Here is a 27,491-nt window from a genome sequence, read left to right on the forward strand (position 1 = left end):
AAGAGGCCGGGGCGGGGGCGGAGCCTGGAGTGCGGCGGCGCGCGCCTCGCGTTCGCAGGAAGTCGCTCAGGGTGAGGCAGGGGTGCGAGCGGAAGTGACGTAGTCCCGCGCACGCGGTCCAGCGTGGATCGGGCGGGTTGTTTCGTCCCGGCTTGGGAAGTTACGAGCTCTATTACCCCACGTAGGCCGGACCCAACGCTCCGGTCCCCGTCCCGTCGGCAAGATGGTGAAGCCCAAGTACAAAGGACGGAGCACCATCAACCCCTCTAAAGCCAGCACAAATCCTGGTACGGGCGGCGGGGCTCGTGGAGGGTGGGGCTTGGAGGAAGCTTGGAGGGAGGGACACCGGGTGGCCTTGCTTGGAGTGACCTCAAGCAGAGTGGCCTTTGGGGATGAGAAGGGAGAAGATGATTACTTGTTTATAGGCCCTGAGGAGGGCTCAGTCTTGCACGCCTGTCAAGGCTAGATGGCAGGCACCAGCTCTAAAGCCGGGAAAGTGAACACTCAGGCCTGGCAGCCATGGGGCATCTCCACCTGTGAGGTGCAGAGACTGGGAAGCTCTGAGTTGGAAGGGACACTTAAATTTGACCTCTTCTTGGGTCCCTGTGTGTGTCAGGTGTTGAAGCCCCTCCCCCAATATAGTTCAGTCTTGTATGAGTCCAGCTCTCCAGCTCAAGGAATTACTAGAAGTACTATAAATTAGACAAAGTCAGACTAAAAGTGATGTAGCCTGACCCAGCTGGCCCTTTACACTTGGCCACACTTGCCTACCACCTTAGCTTTGACCATTTAAATGAGAAAGGGCTAGTAGATTTGGAATCATCCCATGATGATTTGGATTTCAAATCTTGGAATCATCGCATCCGGTAAAGTGCATAGAAAATGCTGCAGATAAGTACGATTGTTTCAGTAAAGATGTTTTTGAAGATGTGTATGAGTTTTGTTGAGGTTCCACCACAGAATGAACAAGATAGCCTTTGGGGGAGTCCCTTCCATTTGGGTTTAGTTAATAAAACATATTAAAATATGGCCTAAAGTTTTTGATTTTAATTCATGTTGAATGTTTTACCTGGACCGCTGATAAATTATTCAGTTTGTGTAGACTGGGATCTGACAGCGTTAGACCTGAAGAGGCCCTTAGAGATCATGATGTTATAGGTGAAGAGACTGAGCCAAAATAGGGGAAGTGTCTTGTCACAGCTGGCACACGTAGTGAGCAGTAGAGCTGCCAGTCCTGTGATTTCTGCCTGTTTTCTACTGCATGACTTCAAGACAGATGACTTAAAGGCATCCCCAAATGGAAGCTAAGCCGGTATTACTATGCTAATTTGTCCTTCTCTTTCTCTCTGAGATGTGAGGCAAGAATTACTACCTATTTTGCTGTTGATAAAACTAAGGTCAAACATTAGGAAATTAAGAAACTGGTACATTAGGAACACTTATGTGTCAGAATTGTAGTCTTCGTGATGCTTTGCCTGTAGCAGGCACTCAGTATTTGTTAAACTGAGCCCCAGAGGTAGGTGTCTTAGTGGTTAAGAGCACAGATGGTGATCTGATGCTTTTGTTCAGATTCTGGCTCTTGTACAAAAAATCTTCGTACAAGATGCTTGCCCACTGAGCCTCAGTGTCTTAACCTGCAGAATGGGGAGAATGCATCCCTCTTGGTAGGATTGCTGTATGGATTACATGAGACGATGCCTATAATGTGGATAGCACAGTGCCATAATTAGTGCTCAGAAATATTACCTACTATCATTTTCAAACACAGTCCTACGGAGGGTTCCAGATTAGGTCAACTCTGTCATACCATGTAGCTTCCAGGAATGATTTTGTTGGAGCAACACGTGGAGAAAGTGGAGATTTTGCAGTGAGGTGGCAGCTTGCCTGCTTCGAGTGAACTAGTTGGTGTGTTTGAAGCAATGGCTATACTTAGACTTGTTGGCTATCAAATAGTGTGCATTCCACTTCTGTGTTTCCTAGATCGAGTTGAGGGAGCAGGAGGCCAAAACATGAGGGACCGGGCCACAATCCGACGCCTGAATATGTACAGGCAGAAGGAGCGCAGGTGAGCGTGGGCGCTGGTGTCCTCTTCCCTTCCCTTCCTGCCCTTGACTTATAGCTGACACCTGTTAAGCCTTTGATATTCCCACCCCCACTTTCCCCAGGTAGGAGTAGTGTATTTTCAAATACCGTTTTATATGATAAACTGAATTTTGAGTTAAAGACATGCGCAGTAGGGGGTGAAATAGTGATTGTGTCACTGTACTGTACAACAGCCTTGTTCCTCACAGCCTCGGCCTACACAAATGGCATGTTAAATCTCAAGGTACATATCTGTCAGATAGAAATCTGCTTTTCTTTAACAAAGCATGTAGGATGGTGTCATGAAAGCGGCCGGAAAACTTGTTTTTTCTAATGACAGACTTTAGATCACAACATTGTGGCACTTGGAAACTCATCACAACTCAGATCTGCTGAGGCAGCCTCTACCACAGGGGCTTGCTGAGTGTGGCATTTTGCGCCCTGGTCTTATTTTGTCTTATTCAATTTGTTTGGTAATTGGATTCTTCATCCGTTCTAAAAGATGTGTCTAAAACACAAATGTCAATGAACGTAATCTGCCTTAGTCACCTACTCTGCAGTTTGTTTTAGAATTTCGAGTTCCAGCAAAAATCACCCTCTACTTAAAATTCATTTAAACTAGCCTTCAAATAATTATCCAAAAAAGACTCAAGTATGCAGTTTTCTTTTTTAAAGCAAACAAACAGTAAACAGATTTTTAAACACGGTCATTAGTCGTTATTCATCGAGCAGGAATCATTACGTGCTCTGTTGCAAGAGGTTAAGTGGCTTTGGGGCAGTCTGTTTTGAATGTAGAAGTACTTTTTGTTTACCAAAATCTGTATTTCATGATCACTTAAAACTGGAAGGAGGAAAAAAAAGAGGTCCTTTTGATGGAAAGCGTATTCTGTAAACCCAGCTTTGCTGTAGCCTTTCTTCTGTTGTCAACCCAAATCTGTTATTTCCTCAATTCAGGAACAGCCGTGGTAAAGTGATTAAGCCTCTGCAGTATCAGTCAACGGTGGTTTCTGGCACAGTGGCGAGAGTGGAGCCGAACATTAAGTGGTTTGGTGAGTGTGGTCCTTTGGTACTTTTACCCTAGAAAATGTGTGCTGTATGAAAAAGAGTAGAATGTTCAGGTATCTAAAAGGCAGGTATCTGGGGGCTTCCCTGGTGACGCAGTGGCTAGGAATCCGCCTGCCAATGCAGGGGACACGGGTTCGATTCCTGGTCTGGGAAGATCCCACATGCCACGGAATAACTAAGCCTGTGCACCACAACTACTGAAGCCCGTGCGCCTTAGAGCCTGTGCTCCGCAACAAGAGAAGCCACCACAATGAGAAGCTGGACACACTGTAGTGAAGAGTAGCCCCCGCTTACCGCAACTAGAGAAAGCCCACGCACAGCAACAAAGACCCAATGCAGCCAAAAATAAATAAATAAAAATAAGAGGCAGGTATCTGGGGTGAGGGGAACTGCCAAGGACAGTATGAGAAAGGGATGAGATAAGAAGTCCCCACCGTGGGAAAAGTGCAGGGAAAAGTCGTGGCGGTGGCTTCCATAAATGACTTCTTTTTGAAAAAAGCCCATCATTGTTCACCGTGAGTGAACCTCTTAGACAGATGAGATCATCCTTAATGACTAGCATTCATTAGAACTCTCCTCTCCTAATTTCCAGTCACCTGGAGAGGTGACTTTGAGAGGTGCCTTGCAGGCGTGTTTGTGCCTTTAGCCTAAAATTCCTCTGAAACACTGTTTCTTAGTGGGGTTGTATTTAGACTGAGTGACAATGAAAGGACCTCTCGTTGGTCCTTCCCAGGAATGAATAGCGTATCTCCAGAGGCCTTGGGGAAGCAGGATTTCTTCCTTTGGAAACTCCACCTTCATCTCTGTGGGGGCTTTCAGCCTTTCCCTCAGCCACTGCCAGCTGTGTGGGCACATCAGATGGTCAGACCACATTCTTTGCCTGCTGTTTGACCTCTCTTCTGGGGGGCAGATGGCAACTACCTTTGCACATCTCGTACGTCTCTTGGTGGGATTGGTACCCCCTAGGAAACTATAGCACAGAAAAGTGTCCGAGAGAACTCCTTCAAGAGGCCTTTAGCATGGTGGCAAGGTCCGGTGACACTAGATCCAGACCCCCTGGGTTTGAGGCCTAGTTCTGCCATATCTGGGGCCATGGTCAGGTTCTTAAGTTTGCTCATCAATTTCTCCATCTGTAAAATGAAGATAAAAACAGCACCTATTGCGTAGGACTGTTGTGGTAATTAAATGAATAAATACTCTTATGTAAAGTGCCTAGAATAGAGTCCAGCAAGTAGTACAATAGAAGCTTTAACCGTTGTCATTGTCACCATCCCCGCCAGTGTGTTCGTCTTCACCTTGAGTTTGGCATTTGTGCTGCAATGCGCTGTTTAGTGAATACGATCTCTCACTTCCAAGGTGTTCTCCAAGCAGTGTTATATACTTTCATTTTGTTCCCTTGCAGGGCTTTGTTGGTTAATTTAATAGTGCCTTCAAACCCTAATGACCCTAAAAACCAGAGCTGTGACTCTTAGGTGCTGTGCTTCGGGATTCTCTTGAGTATGCTAACTGATCAGCTGTGATTGGCTCCAAATTTCTTTGCCAGATCTAGCAGGAAGTAGGACATTTGTCAGATCTCAGTTCCATTCAGTGATGTTTATTTTTCAGTTTCATCCAGTCAGGAAATTGGACTTGGAGAACTATTGAAACCCTTTGTGTGTCTGGGTTGGTGGATTAGTTCTTAGTGTATGAGTGCAGGAGAGGCAGTTTTTTTGGTTTTTGTTTTCTGGTTTTTTCCTTCTTTTAAGTTTGAAAATGGCTACATGGGATGGATGTGTCAGGTGTTTGGGTAAGTGAGGGCAATTTAAAATCTTACCTTTATAGCACAGGGAGATCAGCTCGGTGCTTTGTGACCGCCTGGAGGGGTGGGATAGGGAGGGTGGGAGGGAGGGAGACGCAAGAGGGAAGAGATATGGGAACATATGTATATGTATAACTGATACATATGTATATGTATCACTTTGTTACGAAGCAGAAACTAACACACCAGTGTAAAGCAATTATACTCCAATAAAGATGTTAAAAAAATGAAAATAAATAAAATCTTACCTTTCACTGTGTCCCTGGGAAGATGGAGGCGGAAGTTGTGAGGAGCTATTTATTAAACAGCAACATTCTTTTGTAAAACAGGAAATACACGTGTGATTAAGCAGTCATCGCTACAAAAATTTCAAGAGGAAATGGACGCGGTCTTGAAGGATCCATACAAAGTCGTCATGAAGCAAAGCAAGTTACCCATGTCTCTTCTCCATGATGGAATCCGGCCTCATGTAAGATGGAGGATGTCGCCGGCCACCCGTGCACATCCCTCTCTACCATACTTTGCTCTTGTTTTTCCATAGAGAATAGTGCCTGCTTTCCGAGACTTCTCCTTTCACCTTTGTTAGGGGTCTCACCTTTAGCATGAACCGAATTCTGTCGGAGAAGTTCAGTGGCATAGTAGTGGCCCAAAGCACAGGCTTGGGAGTCAGGCCTGAAATTTTTTTTTTTTTTTTTTGCGGTACGCGGGCCTCTCTCTGTTGTGGCCTCACCCGTTGCGGAGCACAGGCTCCGGACGCGCAGGCTCAGCGGCCATGGCTCACGGGCCCAGCCGCTGCGCGGCATGTGGGATCTTCCCGGACCGGGGCACGAACCCGTGTCCCCTGCATCGGCAGGCGGACTCTCAACCACTGCGCCACCAGGGAATCCCGTCAGGCCTGAATTTTAATCTTTGCTCCGTCCCTTCCCGCAGCCTTAGTTAGGGTTCTCTGCGAGCTTTCACTTCCCTGACGGGTAAGTCAAGGTGACCCCCTCTTCGGGTGACCGGATGCAGATGAAACATCCAGTGAGGCTCTTGGCACATGGCGAGCACTTAGGCCACCACTGACTTAGACCTAAATAGATCATGGCTATTAGCAATACTATTTTAAAATGTTTTTGGTAAGCAAGCTTGTTTAAGTGGTAGTTCCATCAGACTTTGGGGAAACATAGAATTAAGATTGGCTTGGTAGGAGGGAGACCTTTGGTGTTGAGCACTTTCAGCTTCTTGAGAGTTCCTTAGAGAGTCTTTTCAGCTGAAGGAAAGGGTGCCAGTCAGATTGGTCGTTAATCATTGAAGTTAGAAGTGCAGTAAAGACCGTATCTGGCTTGACTGGAATTAGTTTCACACGGAACCAAAGAAATGGCCTAATGCCTGCCTACACATTTTTACTTGCTTTGAATAGTAATTCCCAAAAATGTACATAAGTACAGCGCAGAGCTTCAGTTCCAGCATGAGGAGGGGAAGAAAACACTGACATGCATACATGGATTAAACACGGATTAAACAGTTCAAAGAAAAGCGTTTACTTGCAGAACAAAGTAAAACCCAAGGCCTGGTTGTTGCCTCAGGTTTTGTCAATTATGCTTTGTTTTATGACAGACTAGAAGAATGCCACCTATTAGTGGAGTGACTGTTCTCTTTCAGGGAAGCACGTGAGTGTAATTCATGAACGACAGACAAGTTGCTCATTTCCTTTGTTCTCGCTGTCCTCCCTAAAGCCATCTTTCAACAAACTATTGACTCCTGTTTATGAGAAGAACAGAGAAGTTCTATTATGGATTTATTGCTTTGTTGCCCGTGGCAGTTGTTCAGTGCTTCTAAAATTCAGTTCCTAAATGTCTGACGCATAGAATGAAGGGCCCACAGCTGCAGCAGTTTGTATTTTGGTGCAGACAGGTACTCAGAGTAACTGATGAGTTTTCTGCTCTGGCCTTGCAAAACCTTACCTGTTTTATTTTTAGTGCAATATCTACTACTCATTATGAAATCTGATTCTGAGATTTGCTGCACAGTAGAGTCAAATCAGATATGCTTTTTTTTTTTTTTTTTTGCGGTACGCGGGCCTCTCACTGTTGTGGCCTCTCCCATGCGGAGCACAGGCTCAGGACGCGCAGGCTCAGCGGCCATGACTTACGGGCCCAGCCTCTCCGCGGCATGTGGGATCTTCCCGGACCGAGGCACGAACCCGTGTCCCCTACATCGCAGGCGGACTCTCAACCACTGCGCCACCAGGGAAGCCCCAGATATGCTTTTAACTTTTGCACATTCACCTGTATGTGCATTACAATTACTATGTTTCTGTAGCAGTACTACAGTGGAAATACTGTAACTTACGTTGTCTCTATATTTTAGTGTATAGACATATTACCACCTTGTACTTACTAAGGTACAGGTTTATAGATACAGGTCCAGGTATATTGTATGTTATAGGCTGAGAGATTTTCAAGGATAACTTTGATCATAATTTTCCCAGTGACATTAGAACCTAGTTCTCATGTAAAACGTGACTGTTCTGTTTGGGGATGTTCCCTTGTTGGAGCGTAGTGAGTAAAACTAAACTAAGAGATGGGTTAGAGACTCTGATAATAGCTTAAGGATCTTTAGGAGTTGGAGAGGTGTCTGTTAAGTTCAGAAGCCACTGGGTTGTTCTCTCTTCCGTGTTTCGTAGCTGGTGCTTACAGAGGAGCCTGTACTGGGGGCAGAGGGTGTTTGTTTTTTTTGAGGATATTCTCTGCCGGCTGTTAACACACTGTTACGTGATAGATCCTAACTCAGAGTTTGACTTTCATCCTGTTTCAAAAATTCCTCTGCCTGTAACTCCTTTACAGGCACATCAAGTTCTAGCTAGGATCAGCTTCCTTTTATCACATCTAAACTATTATTTTGGACTTCTGCTAGATGTTTTTCATCTGAAGACTTTGCATGTGCATTTAATAAAAACGTTACCTAAATTAGGAAAAATGTTATCTGAAACTAAAATGCATCTTACAAAGCAAGCAATTCCTTTTAGCCATAAAAGAAATTAACTTCCAAGAAAAAGTTGGCATTTACAGTTGTTTTTTTTTTTATAAATTTATTTATTTTATTGTTACTATTTTTTTGGTTGCATTGGGTCTTCGTTGCTGCGCACGGGCTTTTCTCTGGTCGAGGTGAGCGGGGGCTACTCTTCTTTGTGGTGAGCAGGCTTCTCATTGTGGTGGCTTCTCTTGTTGCGGAGCACGGGCTCTAGGCGTGCGGGCTTCACTAGTTGTGGCTCGAGGGCTCTAGGGTGCAGGCTCAGTAGTTGTGGCGCACGGGCTTAGTTGCTCCGCAGCCTGTGGGATCTTCCCAGACCAGGGCTTGAACCCGCGTCCCCTGCATTGGCAGGCGGATTCTTAACCACTGCGCCACAAGGGAGGCCCTACAGTTGGCTTAAAAAAAACCTCACAAATTTGACAAAAATCTGTGAATTTGGCGAATTTTATGCACTTGTTAGAAAGCTAAAAAAAAAAGGTCAGAAAAAAGAAGTTAATTTTCAGCGTTGTAGCAGTAATTACATTTGACTAAAGTTTATGATAAATGAAATAAAGCAGAGTTTTTGGCAAGTCTTACACACAGTTATTCATATTTGCTTTGACTATTTGTATTTTGTATTTCTCCAGGAAAGCTTACAGAGCCTTCAGAAGAGGGGAACAAGTGCGTTTGCTATTTAAACAAGGATTTCTGATTTGAAGTCAGGCTGCGTCCATGTTGTAGATTTTGGTATGGGTTGAGCTTTGCAAAAATGAAAGCAGAAAGCCTTTCCCAGATAGGTTTTGAACTTTTTGCTTTTTCTCAGTGCTTTGCTTAGTGTTACCTGTAATTCTCCTTTCTCTTTAGAACTCAAAGGTGCACATCCTTGATACTGAAAGCTTTGAAACTACATTTGGCCCTAAAGCACAGAGGAAGCGACCAAATTTATTTGCAAGTGATATGCAGTCACTTATCGAAAATGCAGAAGTGTCCACTGAGAGCTATGACCAGGGGAAGGATCGCGACTTGGTAGCTGAAGACACTGGTGTGAGGTACAGTTTTAAAGTTCATGCACATCTCCTCATTTGCTCTTCTGCAATGGACATCTTCTTTACAGTTATTTACCTGCAAGAAGCTCGGTGATTTATCTCATAGGTGGAGATCTTCCCTTAGACTAGAAAAATTAGTGAAACTGGTTGGGGCCAGACTAAAGATAATCTAAGGTGGCTTGTTTACCATTGGTCTCTTAATTCCCCCCCAAATAAAAAGAAATAACACTTTCTTCATAATAATAACAGTATATTCTATCATAGACAAATTTTTAAAATATAGTTAAATTGGAAATACAGCAAAAAGAAAATAAGTACTCATAATTCCACTACTCATGTTAAGCATTGTTAATATTTTGGTGAATATCAGGGTTTCCTCTGGACCACTGGGGGTGGGAGGAGTTCACTGATGGCCTTTGAGGTTTCCGTGACCCTCTGAAGATAATATGGGAAATTTATGTACACGCATAAAAGAAGTGGAGTTTTGTTGTTTATAGAGAAAGGGAGGAGAAGAAGGATCCATAACTTTCATCATACTTTCATAGGGGCTCATACCCAAAAGAAGGTCAAGGATCAGTTAAGGATATATATGTATATATATACATTATTCTGGATGTTTTTATTTATAAATGTAATACTTTAAGACTGTATTTTAACTTGCTTTTATTTTAATATATTTTTCTAAATTATTAAGAATATATTTCCAGGGGCTTCCCTGGTGGTGCAGTGGTTGAGAGTCTGCCTGCCGATGCAGGGGACACGGGTTCGTACCCTGGTCCGGGAAGATCCCACATGCTGTGGAGCGGCTGGGCCCGTGAGCCATGGCCGCTGAGCCTGTGCGTCCAGAGCCTGTGCTCTGCAACGGGAGGGGCCACAACAGTGAGAGGCCCGCATACCGCAAACAAACAAACAAACAAAAAACAAAACAAAAGAAAAAGAATATATTTTTCATGTCAGTTCTTAGTCAACAGTGATATAATGTTTCATGTCAGAGTAGGTTTTTGTTGTGGCCAGTCCCATGGTTAGACATTTATGCTGTTCAGAGGTTTCCCCTATGGTAAACAACTCTAAGGTAAAACATCAATGTGACTAATTCTTTCTCATTCTTAATTGTTCCCCAAAGATAAATTCTTAGGGGAAATGCCGTTGAAGAATATGCAGTTTTTTGATAGGCGGCTGCCTTATTACCCTCCAGAAAGGGTTTACCAGTTTAGTTCTCTTGGTTCTCCCTCACGTGTTCCTGAGGTGCCCTAGCGGAGAGGTGCTGTCCCCTGCCTGCAGTGCCACTGCCTTGGTGCTGTCCTCGGTCCATCGCTAGCCCTGGGCCTCCTAGAGGTAAAGTCAAGGCACTCGAGGCCAAGCAAAAAGAGGCAGCGAGTTCATTTATTCTTAGAACTATTTGGACTTGTATGCTTCTGCTGATTTGAATTTTTTCCACCTCCAAAGGGTACAGTCGGCAGTGGGGGAGAAACAAAACTATTCTTGTTCCAGGGACATTGGGTAAATGTCTCTGAGGCTAGTAAATGAGCAGATTCTCAACCTTATCAAGAAAGTTTCACTCTACGTGGGAGCTGTGGAGTGTGGATTATGGTTCAGATTCCTTTTCATAATTCTCTGTGACAGACTGCCTAATTATAGTTGCTTTTTTTAAAATTAAATTTATTGTGGTAAAATATACATAACAAAATTTACCATTTTAATCTTTCTAAAAAATTATTTATTTATTTTTGGCTGTGTTGGGTCTTCGTTGCTGTGTGCAGGCTTTCTGTAGTTGCGGCGAGTGGGGGGCTACTCTTCATTGCGGTGCGCAGGCTTCTCATTGCAGTGGCTTCTCTTGTTGCAGAGCACGGGCTCTAGGTGTGTGGGCTTCAGTAGTTGTGGCACACGGGCTCAGTAGTTGTGGCTTGCAGGCTCTAGAGCGCAGGCTCAGTCATTGTGGCTCACAGGCTTAGTTGCTCTGCGGCATGTGGGATCTTCCTGCACCAGGACTCGAACCCGTGTCCCCTGCATTGGCAGGTGGATTGTTAACCACTGCGCCATCAGGGAAGTCCCAGTTTAATCATTTTTAAGCATCCAATTTAGTGACATTAAGTACATTCACATGGCTATGCAACCATTATCACTATCCACCTCTAGAATTTTTTCACATCATCCCAAACTGAAACTCTGTACCCATCTAGCACTAATTCCCCATTCCCCCCTCTCCTCAGCCCCTGGCAACCACCATTCTGTTCTCTGTCTCTTATGAGTTTGACTTCTCTCTTGAATAGTACTTCACGTAAGTGCACTTGTACAGTATTTGTCCTTTTGTATCTGGCTTATCTCATTAGCATAATGTCTTCAAGGTCATCCATGTTGTATCGTGTATCAGTACTTTATTTGTTTGTATTGCTGAACAGTATTCCATTATGTATACATGACATTTATTTTTATTCATTCATCTGTCAATGGGCATTTGGATATAGTCATTTTTTAAATTAAGTCAGTTTTTGGTCCGTCTACAACTAGTTGGGTTTTTTTTGTTTGTTTGTTTTTTTGTTTTTTGTTTTTGTTTTGTTTTAATTTTTATTTAAGTATAGTTGCTTTACAATGTTGTATTAGTTTTTGCTGTACAACAAAGTGAATCAGTTATACATATACATATATCTACTCTTTTAGATTTCCATCCCATTTAGGTCACCACAGAGCATTGAGTAGAGTTCCCTGTGCTGTACAGTAGGTTCTCATTAGTTATCTCTTTTTTTTTTTTGCTGTACGCGGGCCTCTCACTGTTGTGGCCTCTCCCGCTGCGGAGCACAGGCTCCGGACGCACAGGCTCAGCGACCATGGCTCATGGGCCCAGCCGCTCTGCGGCATGTGGGATCTTCCCGGACCGGGGCACGAACCCGCGTCCCCTGCGTCGGCAGGCGGACTCTCAACCGCTGTGCCACCAGGGAAGCCCTAGTTATCTATTTTATACATAGTAGTGTATATATGTCAGTCGCAATCTCCCAATTCATCCTACCCCCACTTCCCCCCTTGGTAACCATAAGTTTGTTTTCTACTGCTGTGACTCTATTTCTGCTTTGCAAATAAGTTCATCTGTACCATTTTTCTAGATTCCACATATAAATGATATTATACGATATTTGTCTTTCTCTTTCTGACTTACTTCTATATGACAATCTCTAGGTCCATCCACATCTCTGCAAATGGCACTATTTCATTCCTTTTTATGGATGAGTAATATTCCATTCTATATGTGTACCACATCTTCTTTATCCGTTCCTCTGTCAATGAATGTTTAGGTTGCTTCCACGTCCTGGCTATTGTAAATAGTGCTGCAGTGAACATCGGGGTGCACGCATCCTTTCGAATTATAGTTTTCTCTGGATATATGCCTAGGAGTGGGATTGCTGGGTCATATGGTAGCTCTATTTTTAGTCTTTTAAGGGACCTCCATACTGTTCTCCATAGTGGCTGTACCAATCTACATTCCCACCAACGGTGTAGGAGGCTTCTCTTTTCTCCACACCCTCTACAGCATTTATTGTTTATAGATTTTTTGATGATGGCCATTCTGACCGGAGTGAAGTGATACCGCGTAGGTTTGTTTTTTTGTTTTTTTTCCTTGCGGTACGCGGGCGTCTCACTGGTGTGGCCTCTCCCGTTGCGGAGCACAGGCTCCTGACGCATAGGCTCAGCAGCCATGGCTCACTGGCCCAGCCGCTCCGTGGCACGTGGAATCTTCCCGGACCAGGGCACGAACCCATATCCCCTGCATCGGCAGGCGGACTCTCAACCACTGCACCACCAGGGAAGCCCCTCATTGTAGTTTTGATTTGCATTTCTCTAATAATTAGTGATGTTGATACTAGTTTTGATACCGCTTTCCCTTGGCACATGGTGTTTTCCCTAAAACATCCTTTTAATCTTTATAGTGCTTCGTTTGCTCACTTTGGGTCTTTTCTTATTTAGAAATGAAGCCCAAGAAGAGATATATAAAAAGGGACAGTCTAAAAGAATATGGGGTGAACTCTACAAGGTAAGACTTTAAATTCTGTCTCACTGAGTGGTTCCTTTGGCTTTCATGATCTTATATGAGAAAACTGACTTGGATCTATTGAAGCTCTGTCAATACAAATTCCACCTCCAGGATGGATATGTCCGTGTGCGTACTACCATTGTTCTAGATAACTGCATTTTTTTATTACTCATATAATAGTAACAACCACATGGCATAGATTCACATATTCTCTGTTAATATTTCTTTGGATTACCTGCTAAAATGATATTCCTGTTGAGATTTATTATACATGGTTAGAGCTGCATGAGAATTTTTGAGTTACTTAGTCCAGCCCTCTCATTTTACAGGTGAGAATTCAAGTCTAGAAAGCTTGAATACCTTCCCCAGCTTACCCAGGTAGTTAGTACAAGAGGCTTTGTGTCTCCTGAGTCCCGGTCTAGTTCTCTTCAGCTGGCTGAGTCTTAGGTCCGCACTCAAGTAATATTCTCGGTAACGAAGACTTTCAAGCATAGTCACGTAATTAAATATAACATGATAGGAAACTAGTACCACGAAAGCACACAAAATTTTTTAGTTTTTTTGTAAAATACTCAAAATCTATAACATGGAAGCTTAGAGGTCTAAGAAGTAAATGAGGGACTGCCCTGGTGGTGCAGTGGATAGGACTCTGCACTCCCAGTGCAGGGGGCCTGGGTTCGATCCCTGGTCAGGGAACTAGATCCCACATGCATGCAGCAACTAAGAGTTCGCATGCCACAACTAAGGAGCCTGCTGCAACTAAGGAGCCCTCGAACTGCAGCTAAGACCCAGTGCAACCAAATAAATAAATAAATAAAATTTTTTTTTAAAAAAGAAGTAAATGGTTCTGCTCACTAATACATAGCAGTCGTGAAATAGACTGGTTTCATGCAAGCTAGTTCTATTTGGAATTCAACAAGTTTCAGATACTCACAGGATGAAAACAATTTTTTGAGTACTGATCCCTGGGCTTTGAGATTGGCTACCACCTGCTCTCCTCATAAGACTGTTGAGAGGTTATCTCTATTGTTGCTTTATTTTTCCCAGGTTCCCTTAAATGTCTTCTCTCTTTCATTTTGCCCTTGTACTCCTGTAGCAAGTCACTTTTGCCTCTTTGAATTTGCAGGTGATAGATTCATCAGATGTTGTAGTTCAAGTTCTTGATGCTAGAGATCCAATGGGTACCCGTTCCCTTCACATTGAGACTTACTTGAAGAAGGAGAAACCTTGGAAACACCTCATTTTTGTTCTTAACAAATGTGACCTTGTTCCAACCTGGGCAACGGTAAGTACAGTTGCTAATGCAGAACAGATGACCAAGGCCACACGGCTTCTGCAGGCTCTGAGTTACCCATGAATAAGTCAGTGTCGTGGTCTCTAGGAGTTGGGGCAGCAGTTAAGGTGTTGCACTATTGAGGGTGTAGTCATTCAAGTGTCCTCATCGAAGACAAAACTAAAATCAGCTTCATTGATGATGGGCCGTTACCTTTTTTTTTTTTTTTTTAATTCATTTATTTCTGGCTGTGTTGGGTCTTTGTTGCTGCACGCAGGCTTTCTCTAGTTGTGGCGAACAGGGGCTACTCTTCGTTGCAGTGCGCAGGCTTCTCATCACGGTGGCTTCTCTTTCGCAGAGCACGGGCTCTAGGCGTGCGGGCTTCAGTAGTTGTGGCTCGCGGGCTCTAGAGCGCAGGCTCAGTAATTGTGGCACACGGGCTTAGTTGTTCTGTGGCATGTGGGATCTTCCCGGACCAGGGATCGAACCCATGTCCCCTGCATTGGCAGGCGGATTCTTAACCCACTGCACCACCAGGGAAGTCCTGGGCAGTTACCTTTGACCCTTGATGGTTGGCAGTGGGACAGCTGTAGTGCCCACAGGATGAATGGTGTGCGCCCTTCAGAAGAGGCGGCTGCCGAGGCCCCAGGTCTGTTTCACATTATGTTACATTAGTTGCATTTAGTAGCAGTGAAGGCATTTTTGGAATATTGTTTTGTGTTTATAAGACAAAAGACAGGCTTCCCTGGTGGCGCAGTGGTTAAGAATCCGCCTGCCGATGCAGGGGACACAGGTTCGAGCCCTGGTCCGGGAAGATCCCACGTGCCTTGGAGCAGCTACGCCCGAGTGCCACAGCTACTGAGCCTGCATGCCACGACTACTGAAGCCCATGGGCCTAGAGCCCGTGCTCTGTGACAAGAGAAGCCACCGTGATGAGAAGCCCGCACACCACAACGAAGAGTAGCCCCCGCTCACCACAACTAGAGGAAGCCCGCGCGCAGCAACGAAGACCCAACACAGCCAAAAATAAATAAATTAAAAAAAAAAAAAGACAAAGCATCAACTGTCATACTTGAAAAAAATATTTCAAAGACTTACAGCTAACATCTTCCTTAGACAACTGTGTATTTGAAGTACCATCCTGTTATTCAAGCTCTGGTTCTTCCTATGTTGTAAATAAACAGCTCACAGTTTACCAGCTTCTTTTCTTTTCTCCCTTTAGAAACGATGGGTTGCCATCCTCTCCCAAGATTACCCGACGCTTGCTTTCCACGCAAGTCTTACTAACTCCTTTGGCAAAGGAGCATTTATTCAGCTTCTGCGGCAGTTTGGAAAGGTATTGCGACCTGACCTGTCCCCCCTGGAGTTGGACAGCTGTGGGTTTGTGTGAGAATTTCTCTTCCCAGGGTGTGTCAGAGAGTTACCAGCCTCACCTTCCACATCTTCTCGGTAGTGAGGACAGTGTGTTCTGGAGATGTGAACACTCACAGAGCCTCAGGGATTCTGAAATACTCTGTAGCTCAGCCTGTACCCCCATCCCTGACAAACGTCACTTCCCTTTCTGCCATGTCCCTGGCACCGGATGGTCCACCCTCTGCTCGATGATGACGACGGGCCCCCTCCCCACAGTGTATCCCCACTCTGGGCTCCCGGGCTGTGCATTTCTCTTCCCTCTGCCTGGGAGGCACCCTGCTGAACCCCAGCCTCGGATCCCTGGTCAGATGCTAGTTCCTCAGGGAGGCCCTGAAAGCACGTGTTCTCGCAGCTTCATGTTCTGTACCTGCAACTTTGTATTTGTGTGTTCATTTAATCTTACCTGGCTTCTAACAAGGACACCTGTCCTCTGTCCCACCCTTCCCCACTTCCCAGAAGGAACTCGTCCAACTCATAGCTGTTACTTCTGGTGTTTTTTTCCGTATTTTTTATATATGCTTATGAATCTGTGTCTTGATGTCACACCCCCCTCAGTTTTACGTATTTGTTAAGTTCCTACTGTGGAAAATGAGGGTTAGATGTCTTGCCCCCGTCCCGCCTCTCCACTCCCTCTGTCCTCGTACGACATCTGGCTCAACTATTACTCATTCAGGGTTTAGGTTATTATGACTGAAGTGTCAGTCCTTGCTGATCCACAATGCTATGATTTTAATTCCTTTCTAATAGGACCTTCTGTTTTATCTGGTGTTAAGTAGCTCCGTTTTATTTGTCACTGGCATATCACCAAATCCTCTGGTAGCGTGGGAACTTTCAGAGTGTCTGGCGCCTCCCTTCCAGGTGGACTGGCTGCTGCCCAGGCTGCTGCCGGGTCTTCCTGGGATTTCCTTTCCCCGTCCTCTGAATGGGGGATTCCCATGGCTGTTCCCTGTGTTGTTCTTGTTCACTGGATCCCTCTTCTTTCTTGGTTTACTCCTTCCTTTTGATGGAACCTGTTTTCCAAAAGCTTTCTGAAAAGGAGTGCTTAGAAGGAACATTTTTCGAGACCTTGAATTCTGTAAATTTCTTCATCCTACCCTCACACCGTTTCTTAGAATGCTGAAGACACCACATTGCATTGTTTTCTGGCTTCCGATGTTGCCATTGAGAAATCTGAGACTGTTCGGACTCCTAATCCTTTGTGGCTGAGATCTTTTTGAAAAAAGTTCCTGCTTTACAGTGTCCCAATGATGTGCTTTAAGGTGGGTCTTTTATTGTTCAGTGAGCTAGGCATGGACGGGACTTTTAGTCCGTTATTTGTCCTGTACTGTTTTTTGGAAACCACCCCACGCCATATGCCCCCATTCATCTCTGTTCTTGTTCAGGAATCTGGTTTTATGTCCTGGTTTAATTCTTGAATTTCCATTCTTTTTTTTCTGGCCTCGCCTCGCGGCTTGTGGGAGCTTAGTTCCCTTACCAGGGATGGAACCCGTGCCCCCTGCAGTGGAAGCGCAGAATCCTAACCAGTGGACCGCCAGGGAATTCCCGATTCTTGAATTTTCTTATCTTTTCTTTGTTTCAGCACATTTATGACATTTTACCCCGTTTTCTGGGAAGTTTCCTTGACTTGATCATTTAGCTGTTCTATCGCAAACTGTATTTTGCGTCTCACTTTTAATTTGTAATTTCTGAAAGCTCTTGTTTATGAATTGCCCTGCTCCCTTTTATAGCCTGTTCTTGTTTCACGGATGCACTGGCTTCTCTGTCTCTGAGAACAATGATAGTGGTATTTGGAAATTTTCCTCTACATTTTCGTACGTTGACACTGTTTCCTCCAAGTTGCTGTTTTTCTGTCTTTTCTAGTAGAGTCACACTTCAGATGTCTGGTTATTCTTGGTTGTCCACTCATTTAAGAGAGAGCCACCAAAAAAGGCTAGAGAGGCTTTATGCAGGGAGTGGGCTTGTTGAATGAGAGATTTCACTGTAGGTGACTGGGCAGAAACCCAGTGTTTTGTTGGGGGACACTCTAGATGTCAGTATCTGTAGGGTGGGTTTTTTGTTTGGGCCGCACTGCACGGCATGTGGGATCTTAGTTCCCCAACCAGGGATCGAGCCCGTGTACCCTGCAGTGGAAGCACGGTGTCCCAACCTCTGGGCCACCAGGGAAGTCCCGTCTGTAGGTCTTTACTCCTGGGCCTGTGAGTTTCCCTAGAAAGGAGTCTTCCTGTCTCCAGCTTGGGCGTATATAGACCTGGCTGCCAGGGTTCTGGGAACTCAGTGGGAGTAGGAGGCTGGGGTTGTACTATTCAATATTTAGACTTTCAACTAATCACTCTGGGAACACTTGCTTTCAATTACTGTTATCTCTAAATCTAGGGTCCCTTTCAGGTCTGAAAATTAAAGAGATTTTCAGACATGCAGGGTTTCAAAAGAGTCATTATCTCTCCTAAGGCTCTGGGGTAGAGAAGTTGGGCACCCATGCCAGGCGAGGGAGGGGAAGGAGAGGTGCGACTATTTCTACAGACGGTCCACTGGTCAGTCTTCTGGATTTCAGTCCCACCCTTAGAGGGGTCTGTACTGCTGATTCCCAAGGTCTTTCCTGATTCATTGGCAGTATATTTGCTGCATTTTTAGTTTTTCTACCTTTGCAGCCATGTAGCTCTCATATTTTGTAGTGGGGCCAAGTTAGATACTACTTTTTAACTGCTAGTCTTCTGTTAATATCACACATGAGTTTGTTCTGTCTCATCTCCAGCGCATGCTTTGGTTTTATATGTTTGGCTCTATGGGTGTGTGTGTGTTAATTCCCATGGCTGTGGTTCCAGTGGAGTTTGTGGAGGGAGCGAGGTGGGCAGGGATGTGCAGTCCACCGTCTCTAGTCAGAAGTCCCCATCCGTTTGTAGACTCTTCCTGAGCTCTGCCTCTTTGAGACTTTCACCCAGTGATCTAGTTTTTGAAGCTGCCTTTCTTTTCTTTTGTTGTTTACTTTTAGCAGTGAAAATGCAAAATATGTTGTGCAGAGAAGAAGAGGGATGGGTCGTGGGATTGCCGGTTGCTGCATCGGCTAAGGTTCTCTTCCCTGAAGACATTTTATCAGGGGATGGTGTTCTTCTAAACTGATGACTAACAAGCTATTTCTTCCTTTGTTTCTCAACCTACGTACTTTTAACCTTAAAACATTCAAGAGTAATTTCACGTGAGTGACCGAGGAGCTGACTCACCTCTGATTTATTAAAGAGTATGTGTATGCAGCCCACTCAGACTATGCAGGTGGTGCGTGTCTGGGTTTTAAATCAAGTTGTAGCAATAGTTTTGTACTGTATTCTTTATGGTAGCAAAGTAACACAACCTGTTTGTGCCATGGGATGTTCACTCTGCGTGTATGTGGTGTGTATTCTTTGTTTTTGAACAGTTGCACACTGACAAGAAACAGATCAGCGTGGGGTTCATTGGCTATCCAAATGTTGGCAAGAGCTCTGTCATAAACACACTGCGCTCCAAGAAAGTTTGCAATGTGGCCCCCATTGCAGGTGAAACAAAGGTATGTCTGGCTCGAGGGGGTCTTATTTGCTTTGACTTAACTTTACTTCCATGGAGGGTGATAATTCAGGACGTGGAGATGTCTCTCTGCTTCTCTTGGGTGAAGATCGCCATTGGGAGTTTAGTCTCCATATAATAGTTGGCAACGTCCTGGAGCTGTTTCTGCCCTTTTTGATAAGACTAAGAGTACTTTGTGTGCCACTGCCTGACTTTGGCATTGTTCGGTATGTGCCGTTTGAGTCTGTTTTAAATTGTCACTGCAGCCTTTTGCTTTGATAAACAAAACTAACCCAAGAATATTTGGTGCCTGGGTTAAGAAAGAAAATTCAATTTTAGGGTAGATTCTGTTGGTTGGGGGTCCTACCCTGGAACACAGGGTATTTGGGGCGCACCATGGTTCTGCTGAAAGGAACAGGGGCCAAGCAGTATTAAGCTTCCAGGAGTACTTTTAAAAATCAGAAAAAGCTTGACTGGACATTATTGCACAATACTAGATGGAGATCCTGCCTCTGCATTATTTTTAGACCCTTAGCTGTTGGAAACTACGGTTTATGCCTCGTGGAAGTGCCTCATGCGCAGCCCAAAGAGAGGAGCTTTGGAGCTTCATCACGCAGCAGGCTGCTCCTCTCTGACCGCTACCCCCCTCTCTAGTTTCTTGAGCATCAGGAGTTTGTGAAATTGCTTTCAGGGATTGACCTGGGGAAGTCTCTGCTTTTTAGGTCTGGCAGTATATTACCTTGATGCGCCGGATATTCCTTATCGACTGTCCCGGTGTGGTTTACCCCTCTGAGGACTCAGAGACGGACATTGTGCTGAAAGGAGTCGTGAGTATTTTGGTCCCGAGAGGCTCTTTTGTTTGCCTTTTGGGGCCAGCGTGCTGTGGGGAACTCTGGATACCTTTGCTTTTTACTCATTCAGCAGACAGTTTGGGGTCAGCCTGTCTGACCAAACTTGAGGAACATGACACTGAACAGGGCAGTCTGTCCATTCCACTTAAGCCTGTTTGAGGAGTTAGTGGAACCGTGGGCATGTCTGGTCAATGTCATCCCACAAAAGAGTTTGTCGTTTACACACGGGCTCCAAAGGGAAGCAGGGCCTGTTTATGTTTAGAGATAATTCATCTTCATGGGTTTATGGGTTGAGTCATTTTGGAACTCGGTCATTTCCTCACTTGTTTCAGAAGACGACCGAGAGCTTTAAATGGTTCCACTTAACCTTAACCAGTGCTTCTGGCTATGCATCCTGTGCGGTTCCTCCCCTTCTTTCTTAAACTATTCCCTTCTCTTTGTGTCCTGGGATGGGTGGACTTTTAACCATTTCTGCAAGTCAGTAGCACGAAGGGTTCCAGTTTAAACTACTTGCGGAAGTCACACTGTCAGTTTGTGGTGAGCCGAGGTTAGAGCTGAGTTCTGGGCTCCGCGGCTGCGGTCGGCTGTCCATGGCGCTCCTTTCAGCCAACTGCATCTCGCCACCTCCAGGCCAAGCTCCTGCCAGGCCCCGCTTGCTTTGAGGCGTTGAAACCTGTTTTCAGATATGGTTACAGAGAACACTGGGAACTTCACTCCTCCCATAATCAAGTTTGTAAGCAAGAGCTTTCCTGTGAACATTTAGGTTCAAGTTGAAAAAATTAAGACTCCTGAAGACCACATTGGTGCCGTACTTGAACGAGCAAAGCCAGAATATATCAGCAAGACATACAAAATTGATTCTTGGGAGAACGCTGAGGACTTTCTTGAGAAGCTAGCTTTCCGAACAGGGAAGTTATTGAAGGTAAGCCAGGATTTGTGAGAATTCAGACTGGGACGTGCTGCAGGTGTGTGCGTGTGTGGTGTGGACCTTTTATATATGCATGTGTGAGCAGTATGAAGTGCGAAACTTGGCAGGTAGATGGTGCCAACTGGGACCACCGCCGTGCTTCCAAACCAGGAGGTGGTTTTGTTGTTTGAATTTAATTGGGCCTCTTCCTGCGACATTTCAGGGTGGAGAGCCTGACCTGCGGACTGTGGGGAAGATGGTCCTCAATGACTGGCAGAGGGGCCGGATTCCTTTCTTTGTCAAGCCGCCCAATGCAGAGCCCCCTGTAGCCCCCCAGGTAAGAGAAGGGTGGACCCCTCTCTCGGGAGGCATGGTTACTGACCTGGGTGTGGTGTGTCTTTGGACCACTGTCTTCTCCCTTTAGGGTAGAACTTTCAGCTGCAGTGTCTCCCATCCCAGGGTGCCACTGCTGTGACCTGGTGGTGGGGTGACCAGGAAGTAGCTGTATGATAGAAGCGTGAGTGTAAATGCCAGTGTTCAGGGCCTTGAGAAAGGAGGGCTCATTAAATGTGAGTGCTCTTGTGGTGTTTGTGTCTTCTGCTTGAAGAACAGGCATTTCCAAGATGCTTTTGTTTCATGGACATTATGCCCAACCATGTGCCAGGAACTGGGAGCATAGGAATAACGAACGTGGTCCTTGCCCTCAAGAAGCTCGTGGTCAGGTGGGAAAGGAGAGTGGTACAGTGGATGCTCAGGGAAAGTCTATTTCTAGGGTCTTTGTCGGAGCTCAGCCAAGTCTCTTGAAGAAGTGGCTTTAAGTTCTGCTTCCATGCTAGTCTTTTGGGTCCATATTTCTCTGGTTTTCTCTCACCGGGCTCCATTCCCAGAGTTTCCATTGTCAGCTATAAATTTCCAGTTTGAATATTTTCTCCAGCATTTCAAGGTTTGATAATTTGCTGAAAAGACTCACGGAACTCAGGAAAGTGGTTTGCTTATGACTACTGGTTTATTACAAAAGATACAAGTCAGGAACAGCCAAATGGAAGAGGTGCATAGGGCCAAGTACGGGGTAGAGGGTGGTGTGGAGTTTCCGTGCCCTCTCCAGGCAGGCCACCCTCCCAGCACGTCAGTGTGTTCACCAGCCCAGAAGCTCCCCAGAGCCCGTCCGTCCTTAAGGGTTTGTATGCAAGGTGTGTAAGTTCAGGCTTCATCATGTAGGCACGGTTGACCAGATCATCAGCCACTGGTGACTGAACTCAGTCTCCAGCCCTCTCAGCAATTGCTCGGGCTCTCCGGTGACCAGCCCCCAGTCTGAAGCTAGGTCCCACCACAGTCATCTCATTAGCATAACTTTGGGGGAGAGGGCCTTATTACAAATAACAAAAGCAAGACACCCCTGTCTTAACCCGGGAGATTCCAAGGGTTTTAGGAGCTCTTGTGCCAGGAACTGGGGGTCAAGGACCAAATGCGCACTTCTATCGTCCTGCAGGGAGACACGTAGTAAACAGATACGGATGTAACGTACTGATTGCTGTGAGGGAGGCTAAAGCAGGGGTAGGGGTTTGTGGGAGAGCAGTGCCTCGTACGTGGGGTGGTCAGGGACGGCCTCTGAGGAAGTGGCCTTTGAGGGGGGGCCCTAGTGATGGGAGGCAGGAGCTCCGCAGGTGTCACGAGAGGCGAGCGTTGCAGGCATGGGGAGCAGCACGCGAGGCGGAGCGAGCCTGGTGTGTCGTGGCTCCAGGAGGACGTCGCGGGCGGGCCACGTGGCCGTGGCCTCTGACCCAAAGAGGCCGCCCCTGCTCCCATGTGGCCCTGCGTGGGAACGGCGGGCTTTCTCTAACTCTTCCTCCACGTCTAGTCGTTAACTTGAGATGGTCAATGTCTGTCGTCCCCCACCCCCGCTCCGGGATTCTCCTCCTTTCCTCTTTTTGGTGGTGGCAGCAACCCCCTTGAGAATCCGAAGGCTGAAATCCACCTTACCAGAAAAATGCACGGAAACGTACATACGAATTTGTATACAGTTTCCTGAACTTCATGGATTCCTGATGCAGTTAGTGCTTCGCGCAGCCACCTTCGCCTTTGGAAAATCCCTTGAGTTCTGCGAGCCTCAGTTGTGAGTGCACAATTGCGTCAGCTGCGTGAGGGCTCGCGCCACCAGCCCACGCTCCCTCCGCCCCTTCCCCGAAACAGGCCGCCTCCGGGCTCGTTCTGAGCTCCTAGGAGGTTCCCTCCTCTTTCCTCACACCTTCCTTCCTTCGAGGTGCCTCCTCAGTGCCTCTCCTCTGCCCTCACACTTTCTAAACTAGTGCTGCGATCGCCCTCAGCATTCAGCTGGGCCTTCATTCTTCTGTTACAGTGTGTGCTCCTTTGGAATTACCCTTTTTCTTCTTTTGTTTTTGGCCGTGCTGTGTGTGGGATCTTAGTTCTATGACCAGGGATTGAACCCGTGCCCCCTGCATTGGGAGCACGGAGTCTTAACCACTGGACGGCCAGGGAAGTCCCAAGCTGTGTGCTCATTTGGGATGTGCTTTCTCAGCACCCCCCATTCCTTGCAGTCCCCAGGAACAGTGTAGGGAACCTCCCCTGTCTACAGTGTAGAGTTGACTGGTTTTGATGGCTAAATACTCAGGGTTGGTGCATCCTTTGGGACCGTAGCTGTATTCCTCTGATCCTTCCATGCTGGGTTCAGGGTTTAATGCACATTGACTTAAAAATAGCTTAACAATATGACTCAGATGTGCATGCTTTCGACACTTGCCCTTAGTCCTGAGAAGAGGACTGCCTCATTTGAGAGCAAGGTATGGAAGTTCAGAAATTCAGCAGGGAACTCTGCTCAGTATTCTGTGATAACCTAAATGAGGGACTAACTGAAAAAGAATAGATACATATGTATGTGTAGCTGACCCACTGTGCTGTACGCCTGAAACTAACACACATTGTTAACCATACTCCAATATAAAATAAAGTTTAAAAAAGGGACTCAATTTGCATTTTCTGATTCCATTTCTCTCCCCACCCCACCCCTTTTTGGCCTGACTAGCTTCCATCCTCCTCATCTTTGGAAGTGGCCACAGAAACAGCCCAGAACAGCCCAGAAGAGGGCGTCACAGACACTGTAGGTGAGGAGTCGGAATCCATCACTGAGAAGGAAAAAGAGGAGCCCGGCCGCGGTGGCGCCGATTCAGAAATGCAGCGGATTGTGGCGCGGGTCCGGCAGAACTTCGGCAAAATCAACGTCGTGCCTCAGTTTTCTGGGGATGACCTCGTTCCTCTGGAGATGTCTGATATTGACGAAGAGCTGGAGAGCCTTTCCGCGGAGAGGGAGGAGGAGGAGGAGGAGGAACAGGAGCACCAAGGAGACGAAGAGGAAGAGTCCTACGCAAAGTCCCAGGAAGAACACGCGGGAAGCAACACCAAGGCCGTTATTCAAGCCCTGGATGAGAAGATTGCTAAGTACCAGAGGTTTTTAAACAAAGCCAAAGCTAAGAAGTTTTCAGCAGTCAGGTAGCGTCCTCATCTCCTCACGAATTGCAGTTTGCTCATTCCTTTCCCAGAAACTTGCCGCGAGGATTGGAGCCAGTGTGTTTGTAGGGCAGGGGAGGGTATTGCCGGTTTTTAAAAGTGATCTGTACGTTTTTCAAATTCAACTGCCTGAAGTATGAGAAGCTTAGTATTGATAGTTCTGTCTTTTACAAATGCCCAGGAGCCGCCAAAACAATGTTGCTTCTACCGATGGTGTTAACCACGTGAAGGGGCAGCGGGGTTTCGTTAATCTGCGAGCTTGTCATGGTCCCTGCGTCAGCGCCTGTGTGGGCAGCGGGGGGGGGGAATGTTGGACGGCTTCATTGCTCTACTCTTCCCCTTACAGAATATCCAAGGGACTGAGTCAAGTGGTTTTTGCAAAATCCGAAGAACAGAGAAGAACAGCTGAAGAAGATGTAGAAGATACAGGTACAGTTAAAGTATTAAAATCATGTAGATGTGATTTGCATCTTTAGAACGTTGGGGAATCCAAGTTTAATCTCCAAAGTATCTCTTTTACTGTCATCCACACAGATATTTATCATATCTGGCAGGTAACCCTGGTTCCACTTACTATTTATCACACAAATTGGCTTTTCTTCTTTTTATTCTGCACATGTCTTGGGGTTAAATGGGTGATTTGGGAAAATTCCTCTCAAAAGAGTACATTATGAACATTGTAATCTAAGGGTGGGTCCAAAGACAAATTTTTTTCTGGGGGTAGGATGGTTCATGTATTTATTCTTTCTGTGGTTGGACTACTAGCTCCTACATTGAGTGTGTTTTCAAGACAAACGCAAACCCCGCCAAGGCCACTCAGCACCCGCAGGTCTGGCAGCCTCCGGCCTCGTCCTGCTTTGCTCTGCTCTGCTCACCACACGCCCTTCACACCGGCCTCTGCCTGCCTTCTCCAGCACAACAAGCTCATTCCCACCTTAGGATTCAGACACATTTTGAATTTAAAAATTCCTGTTTCTTTCCTCTGTGTGTGCTTGTGTTTCGTTTCCAGCACCTACCAGGAAGGGAAAGAAGAGGAAGGCACAGAGGGAGGAGGAGCCAGCTGCAGATGGGGAAGCACCTACCAGGAAGGGAAAGAAGAGGAAGGCACAGAGGGGGGAGGAGCAGTCGAACAAAGCTCGCAGGACGCTTACATCTAAGGAAGTACGTGCTTTGGTCTGAAACGTCCCCCAGGTGTAGAGAGGGGAAGTCCATTTCTTAAGACTCACTCTTGCAGAAACTAATGGTCTAGAGTTGAAATCAAGAAACCCCAGTCCTGGGGCTTCCCTGGTGGCACAGTGGTTGAGAGTCCGCCTGCCGATGCAGGGGACACGGGTTCGTGCCCTGGTCCGGGAAGATCCCACATGCCGCGGAGCGGCTGGGCCCGTGAGCCATGGCCGCTGAGCCTGCGCGTCCGGAGCCTGTGCTCCGCAGCTGGAGAGGCCACAGCAGTGAGAGGCCCGCATACCGCTAAAAAAAAAAAAGAAGAAAGAAATCCCAGTCCTAAGTGACCTAGTTGAGGTCAGTGAAACAGGATCAAGGAGTGGGCTGCTGCATGAAGGTCCTTGAGTTTATGTCTTGTTTTACGAATTCCTGGTCAGTATCCCCAAACACGTGGACTACTGTTTGGAAGAGTCCGCTGGGTTTATGTGGCCTCAGGGAAATGACACGTGAGGAGCAGGGCTGTGTAGGCAGACAGATCACCGCCTTCTGTGAAGTTCAGCTCTGTAACTGGGCTCTCCAGAGCTGGAGGGGGCCCTCTTCGGAGGTGGAGTGATCAGCCTTAGACCAGAGGACCACTTGTCAGGAGTTCAGGAGAAAAGATTCAAGCGTTGGATGAGGGTTGGACCAAATGACAATCTAACTTGGAGTGGTCACAAGTCACAATGGAAGTGCAGACTTGGGTCTGTGAGGTGAACTCTCCCTTGTTGGTGCTGCTTCCAGTAGTTGTGGGAGCAGCGTGGGAATAGAACACAGAGAAACAGAGGGGCCTGTTTTATGACTTTCACTGTTTGATTGTTTTTTTTCCCTCTTTGTGTGTGTGCGCCATTTTTTACAGCGGAGGCGAGAAGCACGGCAGCAACGATCCAGAAAAGTCGGTGTACGCTACTATGAAACACACAACGTGAAAAACAGGAACAGGAACAAAAAGACCAGTGACTCAGAGGGGCAGAAACACAGACACAAGAAATTGAAACATAAGCAGTAACGTTTTAAAAGTTGTTTATTAAATTCTACAAAAATATGCAGTTAGAAACTCTGTTCGTTTTCTTCATGCCCAATTGGCATTTCGAAGGCCATGGGTGCATCTGTTCTGAGATTTGACAGTTGAAACCATTCACCAGTGCCAGTGAAAATAAAGATAAGCCCCTCACCCCCAAGGATCTCAGCGATGGGGTCCACTGGAACTTCGGACACTTGAATTAGCCCTGTGAGTTCCTCAAGCAAATGGAGATATCTGACAGAAACAGGCCTGAGGTCTAGAAAGTGTGGAGTGTGGTATTTCTTTTGTACTGGCAATGAGCAATTTAGAACAGAAGCTCTTTGGAATAGAACTGTAAAAAGAAGAAAATTTTAGGGATGTCGTGTGCAGAGCCTAGGCTTCAAAATACGAAGAAAAAGCCACAGCAGCTTGTGTTGTCCGTCGTTGAGTCTGCTAGGGGAACCTAACAGGCCACGAGTGCTGCACTGTCAAGGAGTCATGGGACTAGCACATCTCAGTGACCACAGTTCTTTCCCATGAAAATGACAGAGCACAGACAGGCCATTTTAGTGGAATCTGGGGATTAACTCCTCAGGACACCTGGATGAGGGTAAAAGCTGTGACTTCAAATTTGAGATTAGAGTGTAGAGGGCTTGTTTGACTCAGTGGAACACAGCGGTTCTTGTTGGACTGCAGTTCATCCAGTGAGCCTGGAAGCCCTGGCCGGGACGGGTATCCGACCCGAGCGCCTCTCCAAGAGAACGCTGAGCACTTGAGGCCTT

At 46.2% G+C, this 27,491-nt stretch overlaps 1 protein-coding gene across 2 annotated transcripts; it reads left to right on the forward strand.

The window, feature by feature from the left end:
- The first annotated feature begins 136 nt into the window (after positions 1–136).
- Positions 137–27,400, forward strand: GNL2 (G protein nucleolar 2). 2 transcript variants are annotated; one of them, XM_082833296.1, is made up of 16 exons: positions 137–287; positions 1,981–2,065; positions 3,037–3,131; positions 5,275–5,414; positions 8,804–8,988; positions 12,943–13,009; positions 14,136–14,294; positions 15,505–15,618; positions 19,105–19,233; positions 19,952–20,056; positions 20,844–21,002; positions 21,211–21,324; positions 24,028–24,491; positions 24,856–24,938; positions 25,519–25,670; positions 26,566–27,400. In XM_082833296.1, the coding sequence occupies exons 1-16, from the start codon at positions 224–226 to the stop codon at positions 26,713–26,715; spliced, it is 2,265 nt and encodes a 754-aa protein (XP_082689422.1). In that variant the 5' UTR covers positions 137–223; the 3' UTR covers positions 26,716–27,400. The 2 variants fall into 2 exon arrangements, with proteins under 2 accessions (XP_082689422.1, XP_082689423.1); XM_082833297.1 differs by having other exon boundaries at positions 25,585–25,670; positions 26,566–27,388.
- Positions 27,401–27,491: the final 91 nt, after the last annotated feature.

The sequence above is a fragment of the Leucopleurus acutus genome (genome assembly GCF_964270905.1).
Source record: "Leucopleurus acutus genome assembly, chromosome: 2".
In the NCBI taxonomy this organism is placed as follows: Eukaryota; Metazoa; Chordata; class Mammalia; order Artiodactyla; family Delphinidae; genus Leucopleurus; species Leucopleurus acutus.

Bases quoted from the DNA above. Each gene is read 5' to 3' on its own strand.
- GNL2 (XM_082833296.1), top strand. From the start codon at position 224: ATGGTGAAGCCCAAGTACAAAGGACGGAGCACCATCAACCCCTCTAAA. The intron at 19,234-19,951 runs GTATGTCTGGCT...TCTGCTTTTTAG, and splicing joins CCATTGCAGGTGAAACAAAG to GTCTGGCAGTATATTACCTT. The intron at 24,939-25,518 runs GTACAGTTAAAG...TTTCGTTTCCAG, and splicing joins AGAAGATGTAGAAGATACAG to CACCTACCAGGAAGGGAAAG.